We start from the raw sequence: 21,244 nt of genomic DNA, 5'->3' as shown, positions 1-21,244 counted from the left end.
TGCCCTTTGTCACCGATTCTGTTGATAACCTTTATTGAAAGGATTTCTAGGCACAGCCAAGGTGTGGAGGGCATCCGTTTTGGTGGCCTGAGGATCAGGTCTCTGCTTTTTGCAGATGATGTGGTCCTGTTGGCTTCATCAGAACGTGATCTTCAGCTTTCGCTGGAGCGGTTCGCAGCCAAGTGTGAAGCAGCTGGGATGAGAATCATCTCCTCTAAATCTGAGACCATGGTCTTGATTTGGAAAAGGGTAGAATGTCTTCTCCGGGTCAGGGATAAGGTCCTGCCCCAAGTGGAGGAGTTTAAGTATCTTGGGGTCTTGTTCACAAGTGAGGGAAAGCTGGAGCGTGAGATCGATAGGCAGATTGGTGCTGCATCTGCAGTGATGCAGGCGTTGTACCGGTCTGTCGTGGTGAAGAGAGAGCTGAGTCAGAAGGCGAAGCTCTCGATTTACCGGTCGATCTACGTTCCTACCCTCACCTATGGTCATGAGCTTTGGGTAGTGACCGAAAGAACGAGATTGCAGATACAAGCAGCCGAAATGAGTTTTCTCCGCAGAGTGGCTGGGCTCTCCCTTAGAGATAGGGTGAGAAGCTCGGTCATCCGGGAGGGGCTTGGAGTAGACTCACTCAGGGACGAAATTTTGATTTCAGAAGTGGGGGGGACACAGCAGGCTTGTGCGGATTTGGGGTGGGGGGTGTTATGTAAAGACCCCTTGACACGTCACGTGCCCATCTCAATAATTTTTCCATCCTCTCTCTCTCTCTCTCTCTCTCTCTCTCTCTCTCTCTCTCTCTCTCTCTCTCTCTCTCTCTCTCTCTATATATATATATATATATATATATATATATATATCAAAGTTAAAAAATGTACAACTCTATTATTATTTTTATTTATTATCATTATTGAAGTGCAGTTTTGGCTGTTGACAATGGATAGGCCATTGTATTTATTGTTTTGGGTCTTTTTTATTGTTTTTGGTGCAACATTTTCTAACAGGGAGTGAGATTCCTTTTTTATTCAATTTTTGTTTGTTATTTTTATTCATTTAGAAGTTCTGGTTCTGGACATTTCAATGTTAAATGAAGGTTTATTTGTTGCATTTTAAAGGGTGTACTTGCATTATTATGATATATTAACATTATATTAGTGGTTATTTTGGTCTAGATAATGTTGACAATGATATCGTTTATCATCAACAATTTGTTGGACAAAATATCGTCCAGCAAAATTTGTTACTTTCCCAGACCTAGTCAAAAGTATAAAAATTATTTATACATAAACGGTCCCTCCTGAGATCTGGCCGTTTGTTCATTTGCTGTGTTAGAGGACATGCTGAACTAATGTTTTACACATGATCATCACCCTAACATTTGAGTGTATAAAAACATATTAAATATGTTTTTTCCCTTAAAAGTGTTTAAACAGTTGTTGCATTTCAACACACAAAAAATAAATGGAAAAAATAAGATAAATCTAATGAAAAGTGTACATCTTTGACATTAAGCTTAAAAAAAATCTGTTAACGATGATGATACTGTTCATTTTTCAGAGCTTTTTAATGTGAAAATATACATTGCAATAGATAAGTTTACAATAAAGTTAAATGATAAAAGTTTTGAAGTTACACTACTACTACTACTAGTAATAATAATTATGATGATAATAGTAATAATAAAAAAAATAATTATTATAATAATACGAATAAATTGTGTCTGAGGAGTCAGTTATGTGGAGGAGATGAGTTTGTAAAAGTTAGTTTTGAGTATGTGTGTGAAGGAGGAGGTGAGTCTGAGCTTAATGCAGGTCTGTCACATGTCCAACTTACGTTTTGACTTTGAAAGACGTCTCTTATATCCACTTTTCATTTTCTTGACATGCTGCCTCCTGGCTGTGCCTAACTACCAAAGACTCACAGATGAACACTTATTCAAATGTTATGTAATGGAAGCTGAGCTGAGCTCTGATATTACACAGCGTCTAGTTGACGATGTGACTCAGTACCGGTGTTCCCTAGCGGCTCCAAACTAGCAAAACAACGTGAGCACGTTCTGACTGTTTACAACTTGAGTGACAGCAGCAACAGCCAATAATACGTTAGCAAGTATCAGCAGAGCCAATAGATTAGCTTTTGGGCGGGTCTAATAGTAAACCGGTTTCCGTTTCGGTCCTAGTGCTCAAACAAATCCATTTAATGGAGCGTAACATTGATTTTGGACGGAAAAAACTGCAGGGGACCAAAACTGCCTTTTGAAAAAGTGGGGGGGACATGTCCCACCCGTCCCCCCCCAAAATTACGTCCCAGGACCCACTGCTCCTCCACAGCGAGAGGAGCCAGTTGAGGTGGCTCGGACATCTGGTCAGGATGCCTGCTCGACGCCTCCCTGGTGAGGTTTTCCGGGCACGTCCAACCGGGAGGAGACCTAAAGGTAGACCCAGGACACGGTGGAGGGACTATGTCTCTCACCTGGCCAGGGAACGCCTTGGGATTCCCCCGGAGGAGCTGGCCCAAGTGGCTGGGGAGAGGGAAGTCTGGGCCTCTCGCCTTAGGCTACTGCCCCCACGACCCGACTCCGGATGAGCGGATGAAAATGGATGGATGGATGGATGGATACTTCTTGGGGAAGATGGGGGCAGGGATAAATGTGATGTAATTATGTAAATAATCCTAATGGGTGGATGGATATTTCACCACAGAGGACGAGTGGTACTGTAATAAAATGCGATATAATTTTTTGCAGTAACATTGTTCTAATGTAGGATTACGTGTGACAGTATATATTATGGGCACCATGGGTAAAAGCCCAGCCCAGCTTCAGGCCTGGCTCCAGAGGGGGGCTCCGGTGACCCGTGTCCAAGCGAGGGAACACAGTTTCTACTGATATTTGTTGTCATTAGGGGCCTTTGGGCTGCACTTTGTCTGATCCCTCACCTAGGACCTGCTTGCCGTGGGTGACCCTACCAGAGGCACAAAGCCTTAGCTCTAGACCTTGTTCTCAGTGGCGGATTTAGCAATTTGGGGCCCACGGCGAACACAGACATGGGGCCCCTTACACTAAATTTTCGACAATCTTATCTTTAACTGGATTTGCAAAACTCTTCCCTCTTCTGACACGAGTTATTTTCACTCTTTATTAGACCTCTTTTTTTCTGTCTCTTTCCCTTTGAGCGCCTTCAATCTTTGCTCTGCTTTTTTCTTCCTGTCAGTGCTCCTGTGCTTTTGCCTTTCTTTTCTTCTATTTTCCATTTTGGTCTATGTTTTCCTCCCTTTAAACATTTTACATTGTCTTTCCTTTCTGCTTCCTTTTGATGTTTACATAGAAAAACTACGTCACTTTCGGAAGTGAAAATAAAAGCTTTTTTGAAGCATGCTGCTGCTTTCTCTTATTGGAGCCACTAGGATAACTCCATTTCATGCTTAATGTTTTGACTACCGCTTTGAGTTTGTTAAAAACGCTCCTCCCTCTCTTCTTCTTCTTCTTCTGCTTTCTCTTCTTCTTCTTAAATGTGGTCTTGTGGCACTTGGCAAACAACAATTTGGTGCATTACTGCCACCAACTGGATTGGGGTGGAATGACTGCCAATCGTTTCCTGTTTTTGCATCGGCGTCTTAAAGGAAAAGTCCATTGCGGCATTAACAGAGGGGTGCTGGTGGTCAGGGCGAGGGGGCCCCCTTATGTTGGGGGCCCCAGGCGGCCGCAGACCTATGCCTAATGGTAACACCGCCACTGCTTGTTCTATAGTTGTTTTTATCAACATTTGACAGTAAATAGTCATAGGTTCATGGTAAGAATTTACTGAGGGTTTGATTAGGTGAAGCATGTTTTCTGAAAGCCCAGTCAGATATTTAAGTTATCATTTTTATTGTCTTTGATAACAATTCCTCCAGCATTCTGACTGTTTACAGAACCAAAGCATTGATCACTGAAAATATCCCTTCTTTTAAAATTTTACACAAACCAGAATAGCTTTGATTATAGTTTCCTTAAACATGTAACTTTTCAGATAACAGCAGTACAGAAAAATATTCAAGCATCTCTGAACAATCTTGTTTTGTTATTCTTGAGCAAATGTGTTAAAGATAACAATAATCAGAAGTGTAAGACAGAGCAGTTGGGCCACATGGTGGCAGCTTCAGTTGTCATCATCATCATCAAAGACGTCAGCCACAGTCCTGTGGGTGGAGAGATCAGAGTTTACAGACATCATTGGTTAAGTCCTTAGCTGGAAACAGATGAGCACAAAAAGACTCACTTGTAGATGGATCCAGTCACTTCATCGATAAACCCTCCTGCAGCGATAAAACAAAGAGTGAGGTGACGACCTCTCAGGACGGTAACAGTTGTGATCACACAGAAAAACTCTTTCTGACAATGTATTTAACTTAATGACGTTTTGGTGGTGCTACAACATCATTATATACACCCATCCTGTTTTTTCATGGACAAACACCCAATTTTGCTGCTTCATCTTTAACTCTCAGGAGTGGTTTGTTGTTCCTATACCCTCACTTTGATTCTATGTTCCAAACATTTTAGAGAAAATTTGATGATTTGATGAGTAAAATGATCAACAGAAGCCTCCAAATAAACTCACCAGGTTTGCAAACCGTTTCACATACAGGACAAACATGGCAGAAACTACACATCTGTAACAAAAAAGAGACACATTCATTTATTACATCTGGATGGACGAAAGGATGCATGAATGAGTTGATGGATGATGGGTGAAAACATCTTTATTCAGCCTAATAACCAATTAAACATTAATGAGGCAACAATTATCCAGTAACATTTGGACAACAGTTCAAATACTGACCTGGATAATGTGATTATTATTGTTCAAATATTGTTTTATAATGTTTATTGTATCTTTTACAGGGACAGCAGTAGCTCAGGAAGTAGAGCAGGTTTTCCAGTAATCAGAAGGTTGCAGGTTCGATCTTGTCTCCAACCAGGGAATGCTGCTTTTGTGTCCTTGGGCAAGAAACTTAACCTGCCTTACCTGCTGGTGGTGGTCAGAGGGACCGGTGGCACCAGTGTATGGCAGGCCTCACCTCTGTCAGTGAGCCCCAGGGCAGCTGTGGCTGCATAGATCCTTCCCACCCACGTATGAATGTGTGTGTGTAAATGGGTGGATTGTGTTGTAAAGCGCCTTGGGGGGTTTTTAGAAGGTGCTATAGAAATACAGGCTATTTACCATGTTTTTGCTGTTGTGCAAATAAAGGAAAAAAGAAAAAGAAATAATGCTTGAGTGTCTTCTCTAATCACTGGTCATTTGTTCACATGTTGAGTGCCCTGTGTGGAAGCATGTCAGTTTGGACTCAGGTTTTTCCTGCCACTAAATGGTGCACAGACTGACCAGATGTTCTACATGTATCTTCTCACCTTGCAGTCATCACAGTGTTCAGACTTATCTCCCTCTGCACAAGGACATTTATCACAGTTGTCACAGTGCTGGAAGAAAGCACAAAGGTAAGAAACAGTCACATGTGAGCACGGTGTTTATAAGTGTAAGTTGTGACAAAATGATGTAGAAATTATTATGGAATATTAAGTAAAAGAACAAGACATATATGTTAAAGGGGACATATTATAACTTTTTTCTTCAGTTAAAATAGTTCTTTTGTTGATTCAGAACACATTCATGAACTTCCTTGCTCTAAATTGCTCCCACATAAAGCAACTTCAGCAATTTAATTCTTGACAGTTTCAGTACCTTCCAGAATGAGCTGGAGCTAGCCCGGCCCACCCGACCCCCAATCAGGCTGCTATAGGGAGCCTAAGTCACTTCCGCACCTTGGGTCCCAAGAAGAACGAAAAAATGAACGCAAGTTAACGGGGTTAAAGACGCTATTTTATAATTCCGCTTGTTTTGTGCCATGGATTTCACATTTGATGTCAGTGAATTTTAAAGACGCATTTTGATACCAAGAAAGCACTTCTTTTCAAACAGGGGGAACAATATTTTAGGTTTTGTGTGAAAATATGTCCAGGACTACAAATGCGCTTCACGAAAGTGACGTCATCGAACCAGACACGGAGAAAACTGAAGGAAAGGGCTGTAAGTTCAGCAAACTTCCCACAGGAGGAACGAACCACCATAGATCTGGTCATGTGGTAAGTAGCAGCTACGCTGGGGGGAGGAGATTATGTGGTGACATCACATATGCAGTGTGCCGATTTCTAGTTTGTAGTCATGCTAATTAAAAACTTTTACAAGATAATACATCTCAAAGTTCGTGACTGGCGTGGTCAAAACACCCATCATTGCTTTTTGTTTAAATAGCAGTAAAACATATGTGCGATCCTGGGCGTAAGGCAAAGCAGATTAGAAAACAGCGTTTTTTGTCCCGTTGACTTGCATTCTTTCGTTCTTCCGGAGACCCATGACGTGGAAGTGACTAGGTTCCCTATAAGCTGAGAATCAGAGATATTAGGGAGGGGCTCGGAGTAGAGCCACAGCTCCCCCAGCAGCAGCTCTCTTTTAAATGTGAGAGGTGGCTCTTTTCTAATTTCCCCATTTGTGACATCACAAATGGGAATTTTTTTTGTAATGACTTGTTTCACGTACATATTTCCAAAAAACAAACACTGACAGAAAATAGATGGATTTTTTTTTCATGTTTGGAGGGTTAACAGATGCAGTAGAGACCCACTTAGCAGCACAAAATGATGTAAAAGGTGAGTTTTGCATAACATGTCCCCTTTAAAGCTACAGTATAAATGTACTGAGGTCACCACCAGTAACCCATTACAGTCTCTATGGCCCATTAGAATGGTAATCCTAATTGGGGCGACGGTGGCACAGGAGTGCTCGACCCGTAATCGGAAGGTTGCAGGTTCGAGTCTCACTCAGTCTGTCGCTGTGTCCTTGTGTAGGAGCGTACGTGCTCAACATCTTGTTTATCAGCCCAGCTGCTGTGTACGTGCGAACTGACATCCTGTTTATCAGCCCAGCTGCTGCGTACGTGCAGCCTGACATCCTGTTGTTCAGCCCAGCTTATGTAACTTTCAGTAAGTCTTAAACTTCTTTGACCATATTAGGAGGTGAAAATAGCCCCCATCAGCGCCAGCAGCACTTGGGCAAGACACTTAACCCACCTTGTCTGCTGGTGGTGGTTGGAGGGACCGGTGGTGCCAGTGTTTGGTAGCCTTGCTTATGTCAGTGCGCCCCAGGGCAGCTGTGGCTACATCGTAGCTAATCCCGACCAGGGTGGGAATGTGTGTGTGAATGGGTGAATGACTGATTGTGTTGTAAAGTGCCTTAGGGGGTTCCAGGACTCTCAAAGGCGTTATATCAAATACAGGCCATTTATCATTTTAATCACGTGTCTCTAGACCTTTTTACAAGACACGCTGTGCCGGCAAATCGGCGTACTACAAAGGTGTGCCTTATAAATGCGCCATGTTAGTATGGCAATGAAAGAGTTTTGCGGCATTCATTCTGCCTCGCTTAGCAGTGATATTGCAGTAATTGTCTGTCTGATAAATGGCGATTGCGCCTTGTTGCAACAGGTGTCATGATGATGTAGGGTGTTAATGCCGAGCTCCAGCCGCCAACTTGACCGAAAATATCAATCAATCAATCAATCACTCAATCAATCAATCAATCAATCAATCAATCAATCAATCAACTTTATTGTCACTTCAGCCGTATACGGTTTGTATACAGTGAGGCGAAACAACGTTCCTCCAGGACCAAGGTGCTACATGCAACATAAATTTACAACATGAAAAAAATATAAGAAAAACAAACTATCTAATTAAGGACAGAACATGAGTGTGTTCGCGTGTTTGTGTGCGTGCGTGTGTGTGTGTGAGTGTGTGTGCATGCATGTGTTTATCAGTCCAGTCCCTTTTCGTTGAGGAGACGAATGGCATGTGGGAAGAAGCTGTTGCACAGTCTGGATGTGAGTGCTCGAATGCTTCGGTACCTTCTTCCAGATGGCAGGAGTGTGAAGAGTGTGTGAGAGGGGTGTGACCAGTCAGCCACAATGCTGGTGGCTTTGCGGATGCAGCGTGTGGTGTAGATGTCCTTGATTGAGGGGAGAGAGACTCCTATGATCTTCTCTGCTGTTTTCACTATCCGCTGTAGGGTTTTGCGGTCAGAGATTGCACAGTTCCCAAACCAGGCAGTGATACAGCAGCTCAGGATGCTCTCAATAGTTCCTCTGTAGAAGGTGGTTAGCATCGTTGGTGGAAGCTGGGCCTTTCTCAGTCTTCTCAGAAAGAAGAGACGCTGTTGGGATTTCTTGTACAGGAAGCTGGTGTTGAGGGACCAGGTGAGGTCTTTGTCCAGGTGAACTCCCAGGAATTTGATGTTGTTGACGATCTCCACAGAGGAGCCGTTGATGCTCAGTGGTGAGTGGTCACTCCGTATCCTCCTGAAGTCAACAACCATCTCTTTTGTCTTGTCAACATTCAGAGACAGGTTGTTGACCTTACACCAGTTTGTTAACCTCTGCACTTCATCTCTGTATGCTGACTCGTCGTTCTTGCTGATGAGACCCACCAAGGTTGTGTCATCAGCGAACTTAATGATGTAATTTGATCTGTGTGTTGCTACACAGTCATGAGTCAGCAGTGTGAACAGCAGAGGACTGAGCACACAGCCTTGTGGGGCCCCCGTGCTTAGTGTGGTGGTGCTGGAGGTGCAGTTCCCGATCCGTACTGACTGAGGCCTTCCAGTCAGAAAGTCCAGGATCCAGTTGCAGAGGGAGGTGTTCAGGCCCAACATGCTCAGTTTTCCGATCAGTTGCTGGGGGATGATCGTGTTGAATGCTGAGCTGAAATCTATGTACAGCATTCGAACATGTGTGTCCTTCTTGTCCAGGTGTGTGAGGGCAAGATGGAGTGCAGTGGAAATGGCGTCATCTGTTGAGCGGTTATGGCGGTATGCAAATTGCAGTGGGTCCAGTGAGGGGGGCAACAGGGTCTTGATGTGTGTCATGACTAGCCGCTCGAAGCACTTCATGATGGTGGGTGTAAGTGCAACAGGACGGTAGTCGTTGAGACAGGACACAGAAGATTTCTTGGGCACTGGGACGATGGTGGTGGCCTTAAAGCACGTGGGAACAACGGCACTGCTCAGAGAGATGATGAAGATGTCGGTGAGAACATCCGCCAGCTGTTCAGCACATTCCTTTAGCACTCTGCCCGGGATGTTGTCTGGACCAGCAGCTTTACGTGGATTGACTCTGCGTAGAGTTTTCCTCACCTCTGCTGTAGTGAGACACAACACCTGGTCGTCCGGAGGAGGGATTGACTTCCTTGCTGCCACGTCGTTCTGCCTGTCGAACCGAGCGTAGAAGTTGTTCAGCGCATCAGGGAGGGAGCCGTCACCATCACAGGCAGGTGTTGTCGTCCTGTAGTTGGTGATGGCTTGTAGGCCCTGCCACATTCGCCGTGTGTCGCCGCTGTCCATGAAGTGCTTGTGGATCCTCTGGGCGTGTGCGCGCTTCGCCTCTCTAATGGCCTGAGATAGTTCAGTTCTAGCTCTGCTAAGCGCCACCTTATCTCCCGCTTTGAAGGCAGAGTCTCTGGTTCTCAAAAGTGTGCGCACTTCCGCAGTAATCCACGGTTTCTGGTTGGGTCGTGAGATGATGGTCTTGGAGACAGAGACGTCATCGATGCATTTGCTGATGTAGCTCGACACCGATGACGTGTACTCCTCCAAGTCAGTAGAGTCGCTGTAAGTTGCAGCCTCCCTAAACATGTTCCAGTCAGTGCACTCAAAACAGTCTTGAAGAGCAGAGGTGGCTCCTGCCGGCCAGGTTTTCGCCTGCCTCAGAACCGGTTTTGCTCGCTTGACGAGTGGTCTGTATGCTGGAATTAGCATGACAGAGATGTGGTCTGAGTAGCCAAGGTGGGGGCGGGGCTCTGCCCGATATGTGCCGGGGATGTTTGTGTAAACCAAATCCAGCATGTTTACCCCTCTCGTTGCAAAGTCCACATACTGATGGAATCTAGGAAGCACTGATTTGAGATTTGCATGGTTGAAATCTCCAGCAACAATGAACAGTCCATCTGGGTGTGTGTTTTGCAGTTCGCTGATGTTTGTGTACAGTTCTCCTAACGCTTCCTTAGTATTAGCGCCAGGTGGAATGTACACTCCGATAATGAAAACAGTGGTGAATTCCCGTGGTAAATAAAATGGTCTGCATCTGACAGTCACAAACTCCACCAGCGGTGAGCAATAGCGAGAAGCTAGCAGAGCGTTCTTGCACCATTTCTCGTTGACGTAAACACACAGGCCGCCACTGCGAGTCTTGCCGCACAGAGCTACGTTTCTGTCGGCTCGAAACGAGGCCATCCCGTCCAGCTGAATAGCGGCGTCCGGTACTCTGTCGCTGAGCCATGTCTCCGTGAAAATATAGACACAGCAGTCTCTGGCCTCACGCTGCGTAGCCTGCTGGAGTCGGATGTAGTCCAGTTTATTATCCAGGGAGCAGACGTTGGACAAGATGATGGACGGGAGAGCCGGCCGGCTAGGGTTTGTTTTTAGCCTGTGACAGATTCCCGCCCGCTTGCCGCGCTTACGCTTCCTCGCGCATCGCTTCCGATGTCCCCTCCTCCGGACGCCAGCATCAGGCAGCGATGAGGCATCGAGTGCGCGGAGGCCTGGTGCGCGGAGCAAGCCGAGTTCTCGTAGCGTTTCCCGCAGCTCCTCTTGGATATCGTTGTCCGGGTTTTGAAGGTAGCAAAGTGTCTGGCTGCTGTATGTACAGGCACCAGTTCCGACGATATCCATAGTAAAAAATAAGAAAGATAAGATAAGATAAAAAACCATGATACACAAAAACGTAGGCACCATTTGGCTCCGGAGTGGCCGCTGCGTGCTACTGCCGCGCCGCGCCGCCAAATAAAGGTAAACACTGGCAATAAGTTTTGCTTTTTCAACACAATCAGCTGCAGTACCTTCTCTCCATTAGAGCTGGAGCTCAGATCACCAGAGAATGCATGGGTACTGATGGGGGACAGACACCTTTAGGAGAGGCTTGTTAAAAAAATTTAACTATCGCGGCTTCAATAGCAATAGAAAGCAAGTTATGCCCAAGATAAACGGCACAGAGAGCGCCCCGTACCCCCTTTATTCCACCATTGCCTAATCTTCTTAAAAAGGACAATGATTGCGCCACGTTACCACCACGGTCTGACCACCTATAAATGACCTGAGGCTTCCTGATACCGCCCCGGCGTTGCGACAAATTGATGGCATTGTTTTGTAAAAACAGCTTCTCAGACCCTGAAAGGTCGCTTAACAAGGCAGGCAGAAAATAAAGAAAGCCAAAATATGATTTCTGTGAGAAAACTTGTACTGAAGTAAAAATTCTATCACTGAAAAATGAATTCTTGCTGAATAGATAACCTTTACTCATAGGAGCAGAAACTGGAAGAATGAGAAGATCAAAGTCAGATTCTAAGAGAAAGTGAAGGTTATCATGAAGAGCAGCAATAATTTCAGACTATAAAATAGAATAGACTTTACAGGAGTGGGGGACATGAAAGAGAGAGGGACGAAGGAGTGAGAGAAGGACAGAGGTTGCTACTTACCTCACAGAATTCACAGAAAGTACAAAGAGATCCTTTGTGATAAGCACCATCCTCATCATCATCATCTGCACAGATTATGAATAAATATATTATTTAGGGTAAAATTAAAATGTATCCACTTAAGTAAGACAAGAGATAATGTGACTGCATGCCTCGCTTACCTACCAGTAATTTATTTCTGTCTAAATGCCGAGATGCTGCTTCTACGGCTGAATTTGTTTGTTAATTATCAGCTGTTTAGGACGTGTGTTGACTCAGAGGAGTTAAACTAGCTTTGGGTGATGCTACATAGAAATAGCAGACACAAACGAGTAGCCAGGGTCCACTGAAAAACGCCTGGTGGAAGAACCTGTAAAAATTATCTTCTCTTCCCATCTCTGGCAGAGCTTTGGCCACTTCCCATATCAGTGGGGAACACTGAGCCTTATTAAATTCTTCAATTGTTGCGGTTGCTGCTGCTGTCAGTGGCTTTAAGGTTGCTGGAGCTAGTCATGGAGGGAACTGGACTCACTGGTGGATAACATAGGCCATCAAACTGAAGGAGGAGACCATGAGGGGGTGGTTATATACATATTATGATTATTTTGTCAGAAGCCTAGCACAGGCATCCTGAACCACCCGTAAACAGTTCAGGGAGGTTTTGCTCAGACAAGTGAAAAGTAAGTTGCAGTGGTCTAAGCACTAGGAGTTGAAGGTGTGGAAAACAATCTCAAGCTCAAAGCATGACAGAATTAGACTCAGCTTAGCAATGTTTTGGGTGCTGGAGTGCCAGCTGAGCTTGGTCGTGGAAGTTTTCCAAACCTATGAGCCCCTGCCTGATGGCCAAGCTTCTCATCCCTCTCTAAGGGAAAGCCCAGACACCCTGAGGAAAGAATTTATTATGGCCTCTTGTATCTGCTGTCTCGTTCTTTCCATCACTATCCAAAGTTGTGACCAGAGATGAAGGTTGGAACTTAGATGGAATGGTAAATTGAGAGCTTTGCCTTCTGGCTCAGCTCTCTCTTCACCATGACAGACTGGTACAACGCCTGCATACAGCAGATGCAGCACCAATCTGCTTATCGATCTCAAACTCCATCTTTCCCTCACTTTTGAACAAGACCCTGATATACTTAGACTTCTCCGCCTGAGGAAGGGCCTTGTACCTGACCTGGATAAGGCAGTCTACCATTTTCTGATTCAAGACCATAGATTTAGGGGAGCTGATTCTCGTCTCAGCCACTTCACACTCAGCTACGAATCGCTCCCACGAAAGTTTGAGATCACGATCTGATCAAGTCAATATGACCACATCATCTGCAAAAAGCAGAGACTTGATCCTTCCTAACAAACATTGGTCCGACACCGACATGGTGTCCACGTCAAAAAATGGTTGCGGTAGGACAGCTCGAATTTGTAAAAAAAATATAAAAGAACATGTCTTAAAAATCCATTCCAAATACATTTGTACATGTCTACAGTTATATGTATAATTGTTATGTTGACAATTAGTTACGTGTAGTGCAACATAGCATCCAAAAAAAAAAATTAACATAACATTTCCTAAAAATCCACTCAGATTTATAGTTACATGTATAATTGTTACGTTGACAATTAGTTACGTATAGTTCAACACATATCATATCATGAATCAGTTGTAAGTGGAAATCTACCACTTAAATAGTGACAATTGTCTCCTCATTAAAATCAATGGGATAGCTCAACCGGTTAGTCACCTGACTTACATTCTAGTGTCATGTTCTGTGTCCCTTTGTCCCCAGCCCCTCCAGTTCCCACTCCAGGTTCTCCTTTTGTATCTCATAGCGCCCTCATGTGTCCGTTGTCTGCGTCTAATTATGTGTCTCTTTGTGTTCTTCATGTGTCTTCTGTTGTGGCCCTTTAGATCATTCCTCCCAGGTCCTGTGTTCAGTCATCCCCAGCCCCTCCAGGTGTTCCTTCACATTCTGTATCCTTATAGCTCCAGCCGTTTTTGTCCCCAGCTCGGTGTGTGTGTGTGTGTGTGTGTGTGTGTGTGTGTGTGTGTGTGTGTGTGTGTGTGTGTGTGTGTGTGTGTGTGTCCTTCCCCAGCTCGGTGTGTGTGTATATGTGTGTGCGTGTCCTTCCCCAGCTCGGTATGTGTTTGTATATGTGTGTGTGCGTGTCCTTCCCCAGCTCAGTGTATGTGTGTGTCCTTCCCAGTCAGGTCTGGTGCCCTCCTCTGCTCCTCTCCTCATTATTGCTTTCACCTGTGCCAGTTCCCCACACACCTGCTTCTCGTCTCCTATCACTCCAGCCCCAGTGTATAAAGCCCTCTCCTTGTCTCATTGTTCTTGTCGGTCCAATGTTGTTTGTCAGTGTTGTTTTGGTGCTCTGGGTGAGCTTCCTGTCCCGTCCCCAGTTTGTGCTCTAAGTGGACTTTGTTCTCATGTTCTGGATTTTTGGATTTTGGCTCCCTGCCTTTTTTGGATTTAATTTTGTTCATCCTAAAAATAAAAGAGTTTTTCTTTATATATCTACTCCTGCCTCGTGTCATCCTGGGTTCTGCATTTTGGGGTTCTAACCATCCCTCCAAAACGTGACATCTAGAGGACGTGGGTTTGAGTCCAGGCTGGGATAAGTCAATTGGTAAAGCAAGGATGGACACAGGAAATATTCTATTTATTATAATTATTATTAAATGTAAAAACTACATTTTATTTTACAGTGCAGATGAGATGTATACTGACGGTCATTAAACTTCCAAACGAGATGTGCCGAAAGACGTGTAATTCAAGTCCAGAAAAGACGTCAGTTCAACTTTCATTTTAGAACTATTTTTCAACCATGATGGGACGTGTTGGCCCAACATCTTTTCAACTTTGATTAAACGTCCGAATGTTTGCTGGGTTAGGTCACCAAAACAGATCCTCTCAACACCTTGGCTTTACCTAGAAATCCTGTCCTTAAAAGTTCCCTTTCAGTCGATCCACTCGGTACAACTAATGCACTATGGGACATCACGCCCTCGTGTGGCCTGGCTGAAGACACATTTAATCCCACCTGTAAGGCAAATGAAAGTGATGCTGCAAGGAGGCCCTGCCCTCCACTTATAAGCACCCGCGTCACTGTCATTACTCAGTTCTTACGCTCTTCACCTCGCTGAGAACTCATCTGACAACTTGCTGCGATATTGAAAGATAGCTTAACTGCTCGCTGACTGGACTCTACTGCCTTCTGGCTGGCATTCCCGCCCACCAAGCGCAATTTTTTTTTGGCTCTTCAGCTTCTCTGCTTTTGCTCCGCTGTGTGTCTCTCAATGAGCACCGTGTCGGACGTCGCTTCACAAAAGCCCCTTCGCGCCCCTGTCCTCTGGCCTGTGGATTCTCTCTTCACGAGAAGGACCTACTCGAAGCTTTGACTGGGAATTCTCCACGCCAGGAGAGTGCTTGTGGACCCGGAGGCATGGGAGTTCTGTCACCGACTCCGCTGTCCCGTGCTCGAACAGTATGTGAAACTCCTACAACGTCTCCTGGGAGACGCTGCAGTTTCGCAGAAGGACCCCATGCTTTCCCGTTCAGCCCCGGCTTTGCCCGGCTCTGACGTGGACAGCCTAGTGATCGAAGTTCCTGCTACTAGCTGGGCAGATCAGATGGAGATGGCGGACAATTTAACTGGACCAGACCTAGAGGCTTCTCAGTTTCCTCCTCTGGCAGAGGATGACGGAGACATTTTGGACATTTGCCCCGACGGTCAAGACTTACTCGAGGACGGGACTTCGCCCTATTTTGGATCTGCGTGTGTTAAACAAGTATCTGCGCACGTACATGTTCAAAATGCTAACACTTAAACAGCTACTGGATACAGTCAGTTCCGGAGATTGGTTTTCTACGATCAATCTCACAGATGCTAATTTCCATGTGGGAATCCATCCTGATCACAGGCGGTTCCTGCGCTTTGGCTACGAAGGGAAGGCCTACGAGTACATGGTTCTGCCTTTTGGGTTAGCTCTAGCTCCCCGCACCTTTTCAAAATGTGTGGAAGCCACACTAGCCCCCCTCAGGGAGGAGGGCATCCGGATCCTCGATTACCTAGACAACTAGGCTCTAGTAGCGAGTTCCTGAACACAGGCAGAAGCTCACACTGTATGGGTACTTTCCCACGTTCAACACCTGGGGTTTTCCGTGAACTACAGAAAGAATTCTCTAGTTCCGAGTCAGAGTTTCTCCTTCCTCGGGCTGGAAATTTGCTCTTGGTCAAGCAGAGCGCATCTTTCGGACCAGCGAATAGCCACGCTACGCAGTTGTTTAGCGCGCTTTCAGCTGGGAGCCAGACTGACACTCCACACAGCTCTACAGCTGCTGGGGATGATGGCTTCCTCCATAGCTGTGATGCCTCTCGGACTGTTAAAAATGCGACATTTCCAGTATTGGGTCCGCTCTCACCATCTCCATCCTTCACGTCATCTCCGCCGGAGGTTGACGGTCACCAGAGCCTGCATGGTAGCTCTCCTCCCATGGAGAGAACCAGGGCTGTTCTACCAGGATTCCCTCAGAAGCTGGGAGGGGCTCTGTGTGGGGGTTTAGCGGTGAGGTTTAGCGGTGAGGGGGGTATGGTCCTCGACCCAGTCAAGGTTCCATATCAACTTTCTGGAACTGTTAACCGTGTTTCTGGCCCTGAAACACTTCAGTCACCACCTGAGAGGACAACATGTACTGGTGCGCACAGACTACACAACTGTGGTGTCATATGTAAACAGACAGGGAGGAACACACTCCCTTCCTCTACTGAATTTGACCCACACATTGCTGCACTGGTGCTATCTGAATCTCCTGTCTCTCAGAGCAGCTTATGTCCCCGGGTACCTCAACCACAGTGTGGACTTGCTCTCCAGGGGCGGACCTCTGTCAAAGGAATAGACGTTCCACCCCGAAGTGGTATCCCAGAATTGGCTGAGGTTAGGCAGGGCAGTAGTGGATCTGTTTGCGTCAAGCGCAAACACACACCAATGGGATCAGATGCTCTGGCGCACCCTTGACCCAACATTCTCCTCTATGCTTTTCCGCCAGTGGAACTTATCCCGGTAGTACTGGAGAGAGTGCAAGTCGAGCACGTCTCTGATTTTGGTGGCCCCTCAGTGGCCCACAAAGTCCTAGTACCCGGAGATCATCAATCTGATGACAGCCCCCATGGAAGCTCCCCATCAGACAGGACCTTCTGTTACAGGCTCAAGGGGAAGTGCTGCACCCTCGCCCACATCTGTGGAAGCTGCAGGCCTACCTACTGAAAGGTCCAACCTGTCAGCTAAAGGTCTTCCCCCGGCTGTGGTGAATGCTATTCAGAGCTCAAGAGAATGCTCCACTAGGGGTTTATATGCCTGTAAGTGGAAGGCTTTTGAAGTGTGGTGTCTAAGCAGGTCAGTAGTTCCCTCACAGAGCTCCATTGTGGACATTCTGTCATTTCTACAGGATCTGCTGGAGAAGGGCTTGTCATTCTCCACTTTAAAGGTCTACCTGTATCGCACTCGGGGTATCAAAAAAACAGGCCAACTGTTTGTGTGTTTTGCCAAACCCTCCACGGGTAAAGCTTTGTCAAAGTAAAGACTTTCTCATTATATTGTGGAGGCCATTTCCCTGTGTTACAGCGTCACTGGCTCCCGGCTTCCCCTAGGGGTCAGGGTACACTCTGCTAGAGGTGTGGCTGCTTCTTGGGCACTGTTAAAGGGTGTTTCAGTCGGTGACATTTGCTCAGATGCAAGCTGGGCTACACCCCACACCTTTGTGAGGTTTTACCGATTGGGTGTTTTGGCCCCTTCGGTGGCCCATGCAGTTCTTTCCGCTGGATCTGACTTGCCATCTTAGGTTGCAATCTCAGGCCAGGTTTGATAGCTGCTCTTGGGGCGTTTCGATAAGTCCCATAGTACCCTCATTGTACCGAGTGAATTGACTGAAAAGGAACGTTAGGTTATGCATATAACCACTGTTCCCTGAAGGAGAGGAACAAGGTACAATGCAGGGCTGCCCCATTTCACAGCCCAGCTTGGTGAAGAGCGGCTATCGAACTGAGTAATGATGGTTATAAGTGGAGGGCAGGGCCTCCACGCAGCGTCACTTTCATTTGCCTTACAGGCGTGATTAATTGTGTCTTCAGGCAGGCCACACGAAGGCGTGATGTCCCATAGTACCTTAGTTGTACCTCGTTCCTCTCCCTCAGGGAACAGTGGTTATAAGCGTAACCTAACCTTATGAACAGAATCAGTGACAAAGGGCAGCTTTGGCAGAGTATAACTTTCACAAGAAACAAGCCCAACTTACTGCCAGCTATGTGTACCAAGCTCTGGCACCGGTCATACAGGTACCTAACAGCCTGTATCAGAGAGCCTGGTACCACAAACTCCTGGAGTACCGTCCACAGGCTCCCCCGATGGAGGGAGTGAGTTGAATGTCCTTTTCAAATCCACAAAAAACATGTAGATTGGTTGGGCAAACTCACTTGCACCCTCCAGGATCCCTTAAGGGTATAGAGCTGGTTCAGCGCTCCACAACCAGAATGAAAACCACATTCCTCTATGTAAACAGTATTGATAGAGCACTACTTTCCCCTCCTGAGATGCCGGATAAGGTAACAGCATCTCCTTGGAGCTGTAAAGAAGTCGAACTCTTCCCACGGCCGGGTTTTTGCCTCCATGACCACCCGAGCCGCATTCTGCTTTGACTGTCATTATGTGTAGGCTGCCTTTGGAGTCCCACAAGCCAAAAAGACCCAGAAGGACTCTTTTTTCAGCTTGACAACATCCCTAACCGCCAGTGTCCACCAGAGGGTTCAGGGGTTGCCACCACGACAGGCACCAATGACCCTACAACTGCACTCCCGGTTGGCCGCCTTGACAATGGATGCACGGAACATGGCCCATGGCCCAAGGTCCAACTCCAGAGTGGTAGAAAGTCCAACCCCTTTTTGTTTATTTGCAGATGATGTGGTCCTTTTAGCTTCATGCGACTGTGATCTCCAGCTTTCAGTGGAGTAGTTTGGAATCAGAATTAGCTCCTCTAAATCCTAGACCATGATCTTGAGTTGGAAAAGGGTAAAATACCTTCTCCGGGTCAGGGACGAAGTCCTGCCTCAAGCGGAAGAGTTTAAGTATCTCTGGGTGTTCTTGTTCATGAATGATGGAAAGATGGAGCAGGAGATTGCTAAACGGATTGGTGCTGCATCTACAGTGATGTAGGCATTGTACTGGTCTGTCATAGTGAAGGGAGAATCTTCTTCCAGCTCTTGAAGAGTTCAGATGCTTTTTTTCCTCCTCCCCTCCCTATCTTATCCTAAGGCTCTTTGTCTGTCTTTGGGTGTGCGGTGCTTCTACATCTTTTTCTGGAAACTGGAAATTATCAAAATGGACCTGGTTAGTTGGTCTCTCAACGCCATTGACACAATTTTTTCAGTGATGAGAATGGGAGAAGGGGCTCCCGGTTGCCCCTCTGGGACAGAGCCAGCTGGGCATATCATGGATTCCTGGGAACAGTGGAACCTGATCTGCCTCTCTCAACTGTCTGTAGAGGATTTTGAAGACGTCTGGATATTCGTGGTGTTGGTGTCAGGTTTCGTGCTGTTTGGCCTGAGTGGTTACCTGGTTTACCGGAAAATTAATGAGCTGTCGAGGAATATTGGCTCAATTCTGGAGCTCAGGGATGGATTACACCGCGCTGTGAATGCACAAACTCATGTAATTGTCGAGATGAGTCGTCAGTTTGGAACTTTGGCTGTGATTCAGACTCTGGCACAGAAGGTTGATGCCATCAAGGATAGGGGTGACGGATCAGGACGGATTGGGATAGATTAATCTACGCCATTTTTGGATCTAGAGGGGTTGGAGATCAACAGAACTTTAAGACAGAGTGGAAATTATCTCTGTCTGGCCCCAAAACAAGTTCTTAACTGAATCTGGTGCCCTTGAGCCTGTGAGGCTGAAGAGAGTATTCCCCCTCAGAAGAAATGTGGAATGCTGCCGTCGCCCTGGTAACTCTGTCTCCCTATCCAAGCCTGGGCGGGACTGCGACCGGTGAAGGCCACTGAATCGTTTCCAGGAGTCACTGTGCTCTCTAACCAAACTACCCCCTTCCCCTGTCCAAACGGAGGTGACGAGTACTGCTTATCGTGGCTGCATGCACTGATGTTTGGAGAGTCCCCAACCCTACCTCCCCACCTAGTGGACACTTATGTTGTGTGATGTCTGAAGTCTGTTGCATTTCTGTCTGAGGTGTTTTTTGCATAGCAAAGCTGCCCTCCCTTTGGAGGGTAACTCTGAAGTGCATTTTTTCCCCCTCCACCTGAACCAATCCTCATATAACCCTCTTATCTCTATTAGGGTAGCACGACTCGGGTTGCGAATGACCACAGTCACCAATTCTTTTAATGTGTCTATGCCTATGTATGTATGTCTGATCTCAGAATTGTGTGTACTGAAACTCTAATTTCCCTCTGGGATTAATAAAGTATTTTGAATTTGAATTGAATTTGAAGAGAGAGCTGAGCCAGAAGGCGAGGTTCTCAATGTACTGGTCAATCTACATTTCAACTCTCATCTATGGTCACAATCTTTGGGTAGTGACAGAAAGAACTAGTGTCTGGCTCTCCCTTAGAGATATAGGGTGAGAAGCTCAGTCATCAGGTAGGGGCTTGGACTACTGATCCTCCAAATCAAGAGGAGCCACTTGAGGTGGCTCAGGTATCTGGTTAGGATGCCTCCCTGGTGAGGCTTTTCAGGCAAATCCAATTGACAGAAGACCCAAAGGAAGACCCAGGACATGACAGAGGGACTATGTTTCTCGTCTGGCTTGGGAACACCATAGGGTTTTCTCTGAGGGGCTGGCCTAAGTGACTGGGGAGAGAGAAGGCTGGGCCTCTCTGTTTAGGCCCTTGCGAACTGAGCCCAGATAAGTGGAAGACAATGGATGGATGGATAAATGAGAAATAGAATATTAGTTTACAATATAGTCAGTTTAGCTTTAGAAGTTTATGAATCACATTTCATGGTCCTGAAATCGTTGACTGTTTATGTAATGGACGAGCACGCTGCACTGTCACCCGTAGGTGTCTGAAGAGCTGAAGTGAAGTCCAGTGATTAGGTCCCATCACTCTCGGAAAATAAAAAAAATGGAATTGAGAGCTGGGCTGTGAGGGTGAGGGCAGATGATTGACGCCCAACAAGGGCAGATGATTGACGCCCAACAACGTCCGAGCCGATGTAGCTACGAGCTAACTGAGCAAACCAAAGCTGATGGAGGTTGGCGGTTTGGAAAACCACGGTTGAGTGACTCTGCAATGCCTACTAGGCTGTGATGCTTTTAATGTGAGGCTGAGGCCATGCCTGGAGCAGGAGAGGAGGCTGTTAGTGCTAGCACTGATGACTTATATGCTACTTGTCTATCATATGGACAAACCCCCGGGTGTTCATAATTTCAAGCTTTAATTACATCTAAATGGATGAGTTATGAAAAAATCCAACCCCCTCAATGTTGTGAGGACGATAAACTTGAACTATTGTAACAACTCTGACTCTCAGGTTACACATTTAGGGCTTTTGTTTCAAGCTGCTGCTGGCATTTGTAAAACGGGAATCAATGGGAAATTTGCTCCTTTCTGGATCCTTTCCCTTTGTGGATGAGGGAGGAACTGCAGTTTTAGTAATTTCTGTGTTGGCTTCATGTTCGGCAAGCGGACTTTGCCCCTTGAATT

The 21,244-nt window shown here is 46.1% G+C and overlaps 1 protein-coding gene across 1 annotated transcript in view; it reads right to left on the bottom strand.

The window, feature by feature from the left end:
• Positions 1 to 3,841: 3,841 nt before the first annotated feature.
• LOC107391799 (sarcoplasmic reticulum histidine-rich calcium-binding protein) overlaps positions 3,842 to 21,244 on the bottom strand; it is a 20,428-nt gene continuing 3,025 nt past the window's right edge. The window contains exons 2-6 of the mRNA XM_015969239.3: positions 11,555 to 11,619; positions 5,387 to 5,455; positions 4,596 to 4,647; positions 4,254 to 4,290; positions 3,842 to 4,173 (exon numbers count right to left, since the gene is read on the bottom strand). Of these exons, the coding sequence (XP_015824725.3) occupies positions 4,134 to 4,173; positions 4,254 to 4,290; positions 4,596 to 4,647; positions 5,387 to 5,455; positions 11,555 to 11,619 (263 nt within the window). The 3' untranslated portion in view covers positions 3,842 to 4,133. The remainder of the gene's footprint in view (positions 4,174 to 4,253; positions 4,291 to 4,595; positions 4,648 to 5,386; positions 5,456 to 11,554; positions 11,620 to 21,244) is intronic.

The sequence above is a fragment of the Nothobranchius furzeri genome, chromosome 18 (assembly GCF_043380555.1).
Source record: "Nothobranchius furzeri strain GRZ-AD chromosome 18, NfurGRZ-RIMD1, whole genome shotgun sequence".
Taxonomy (NCBI): Eukaryota; Metazoa; Chordata; class Actinopteri; order Cyprinodontiformes; family Nothobranchiidae; genus Nothobranchius; species Nothobranchius furzeri.
The sequence above is the reverse complement of the archived record's forward strand: the minus strand, read 5'-3'. Positions and strand labels throughout refer to the sequence as shown.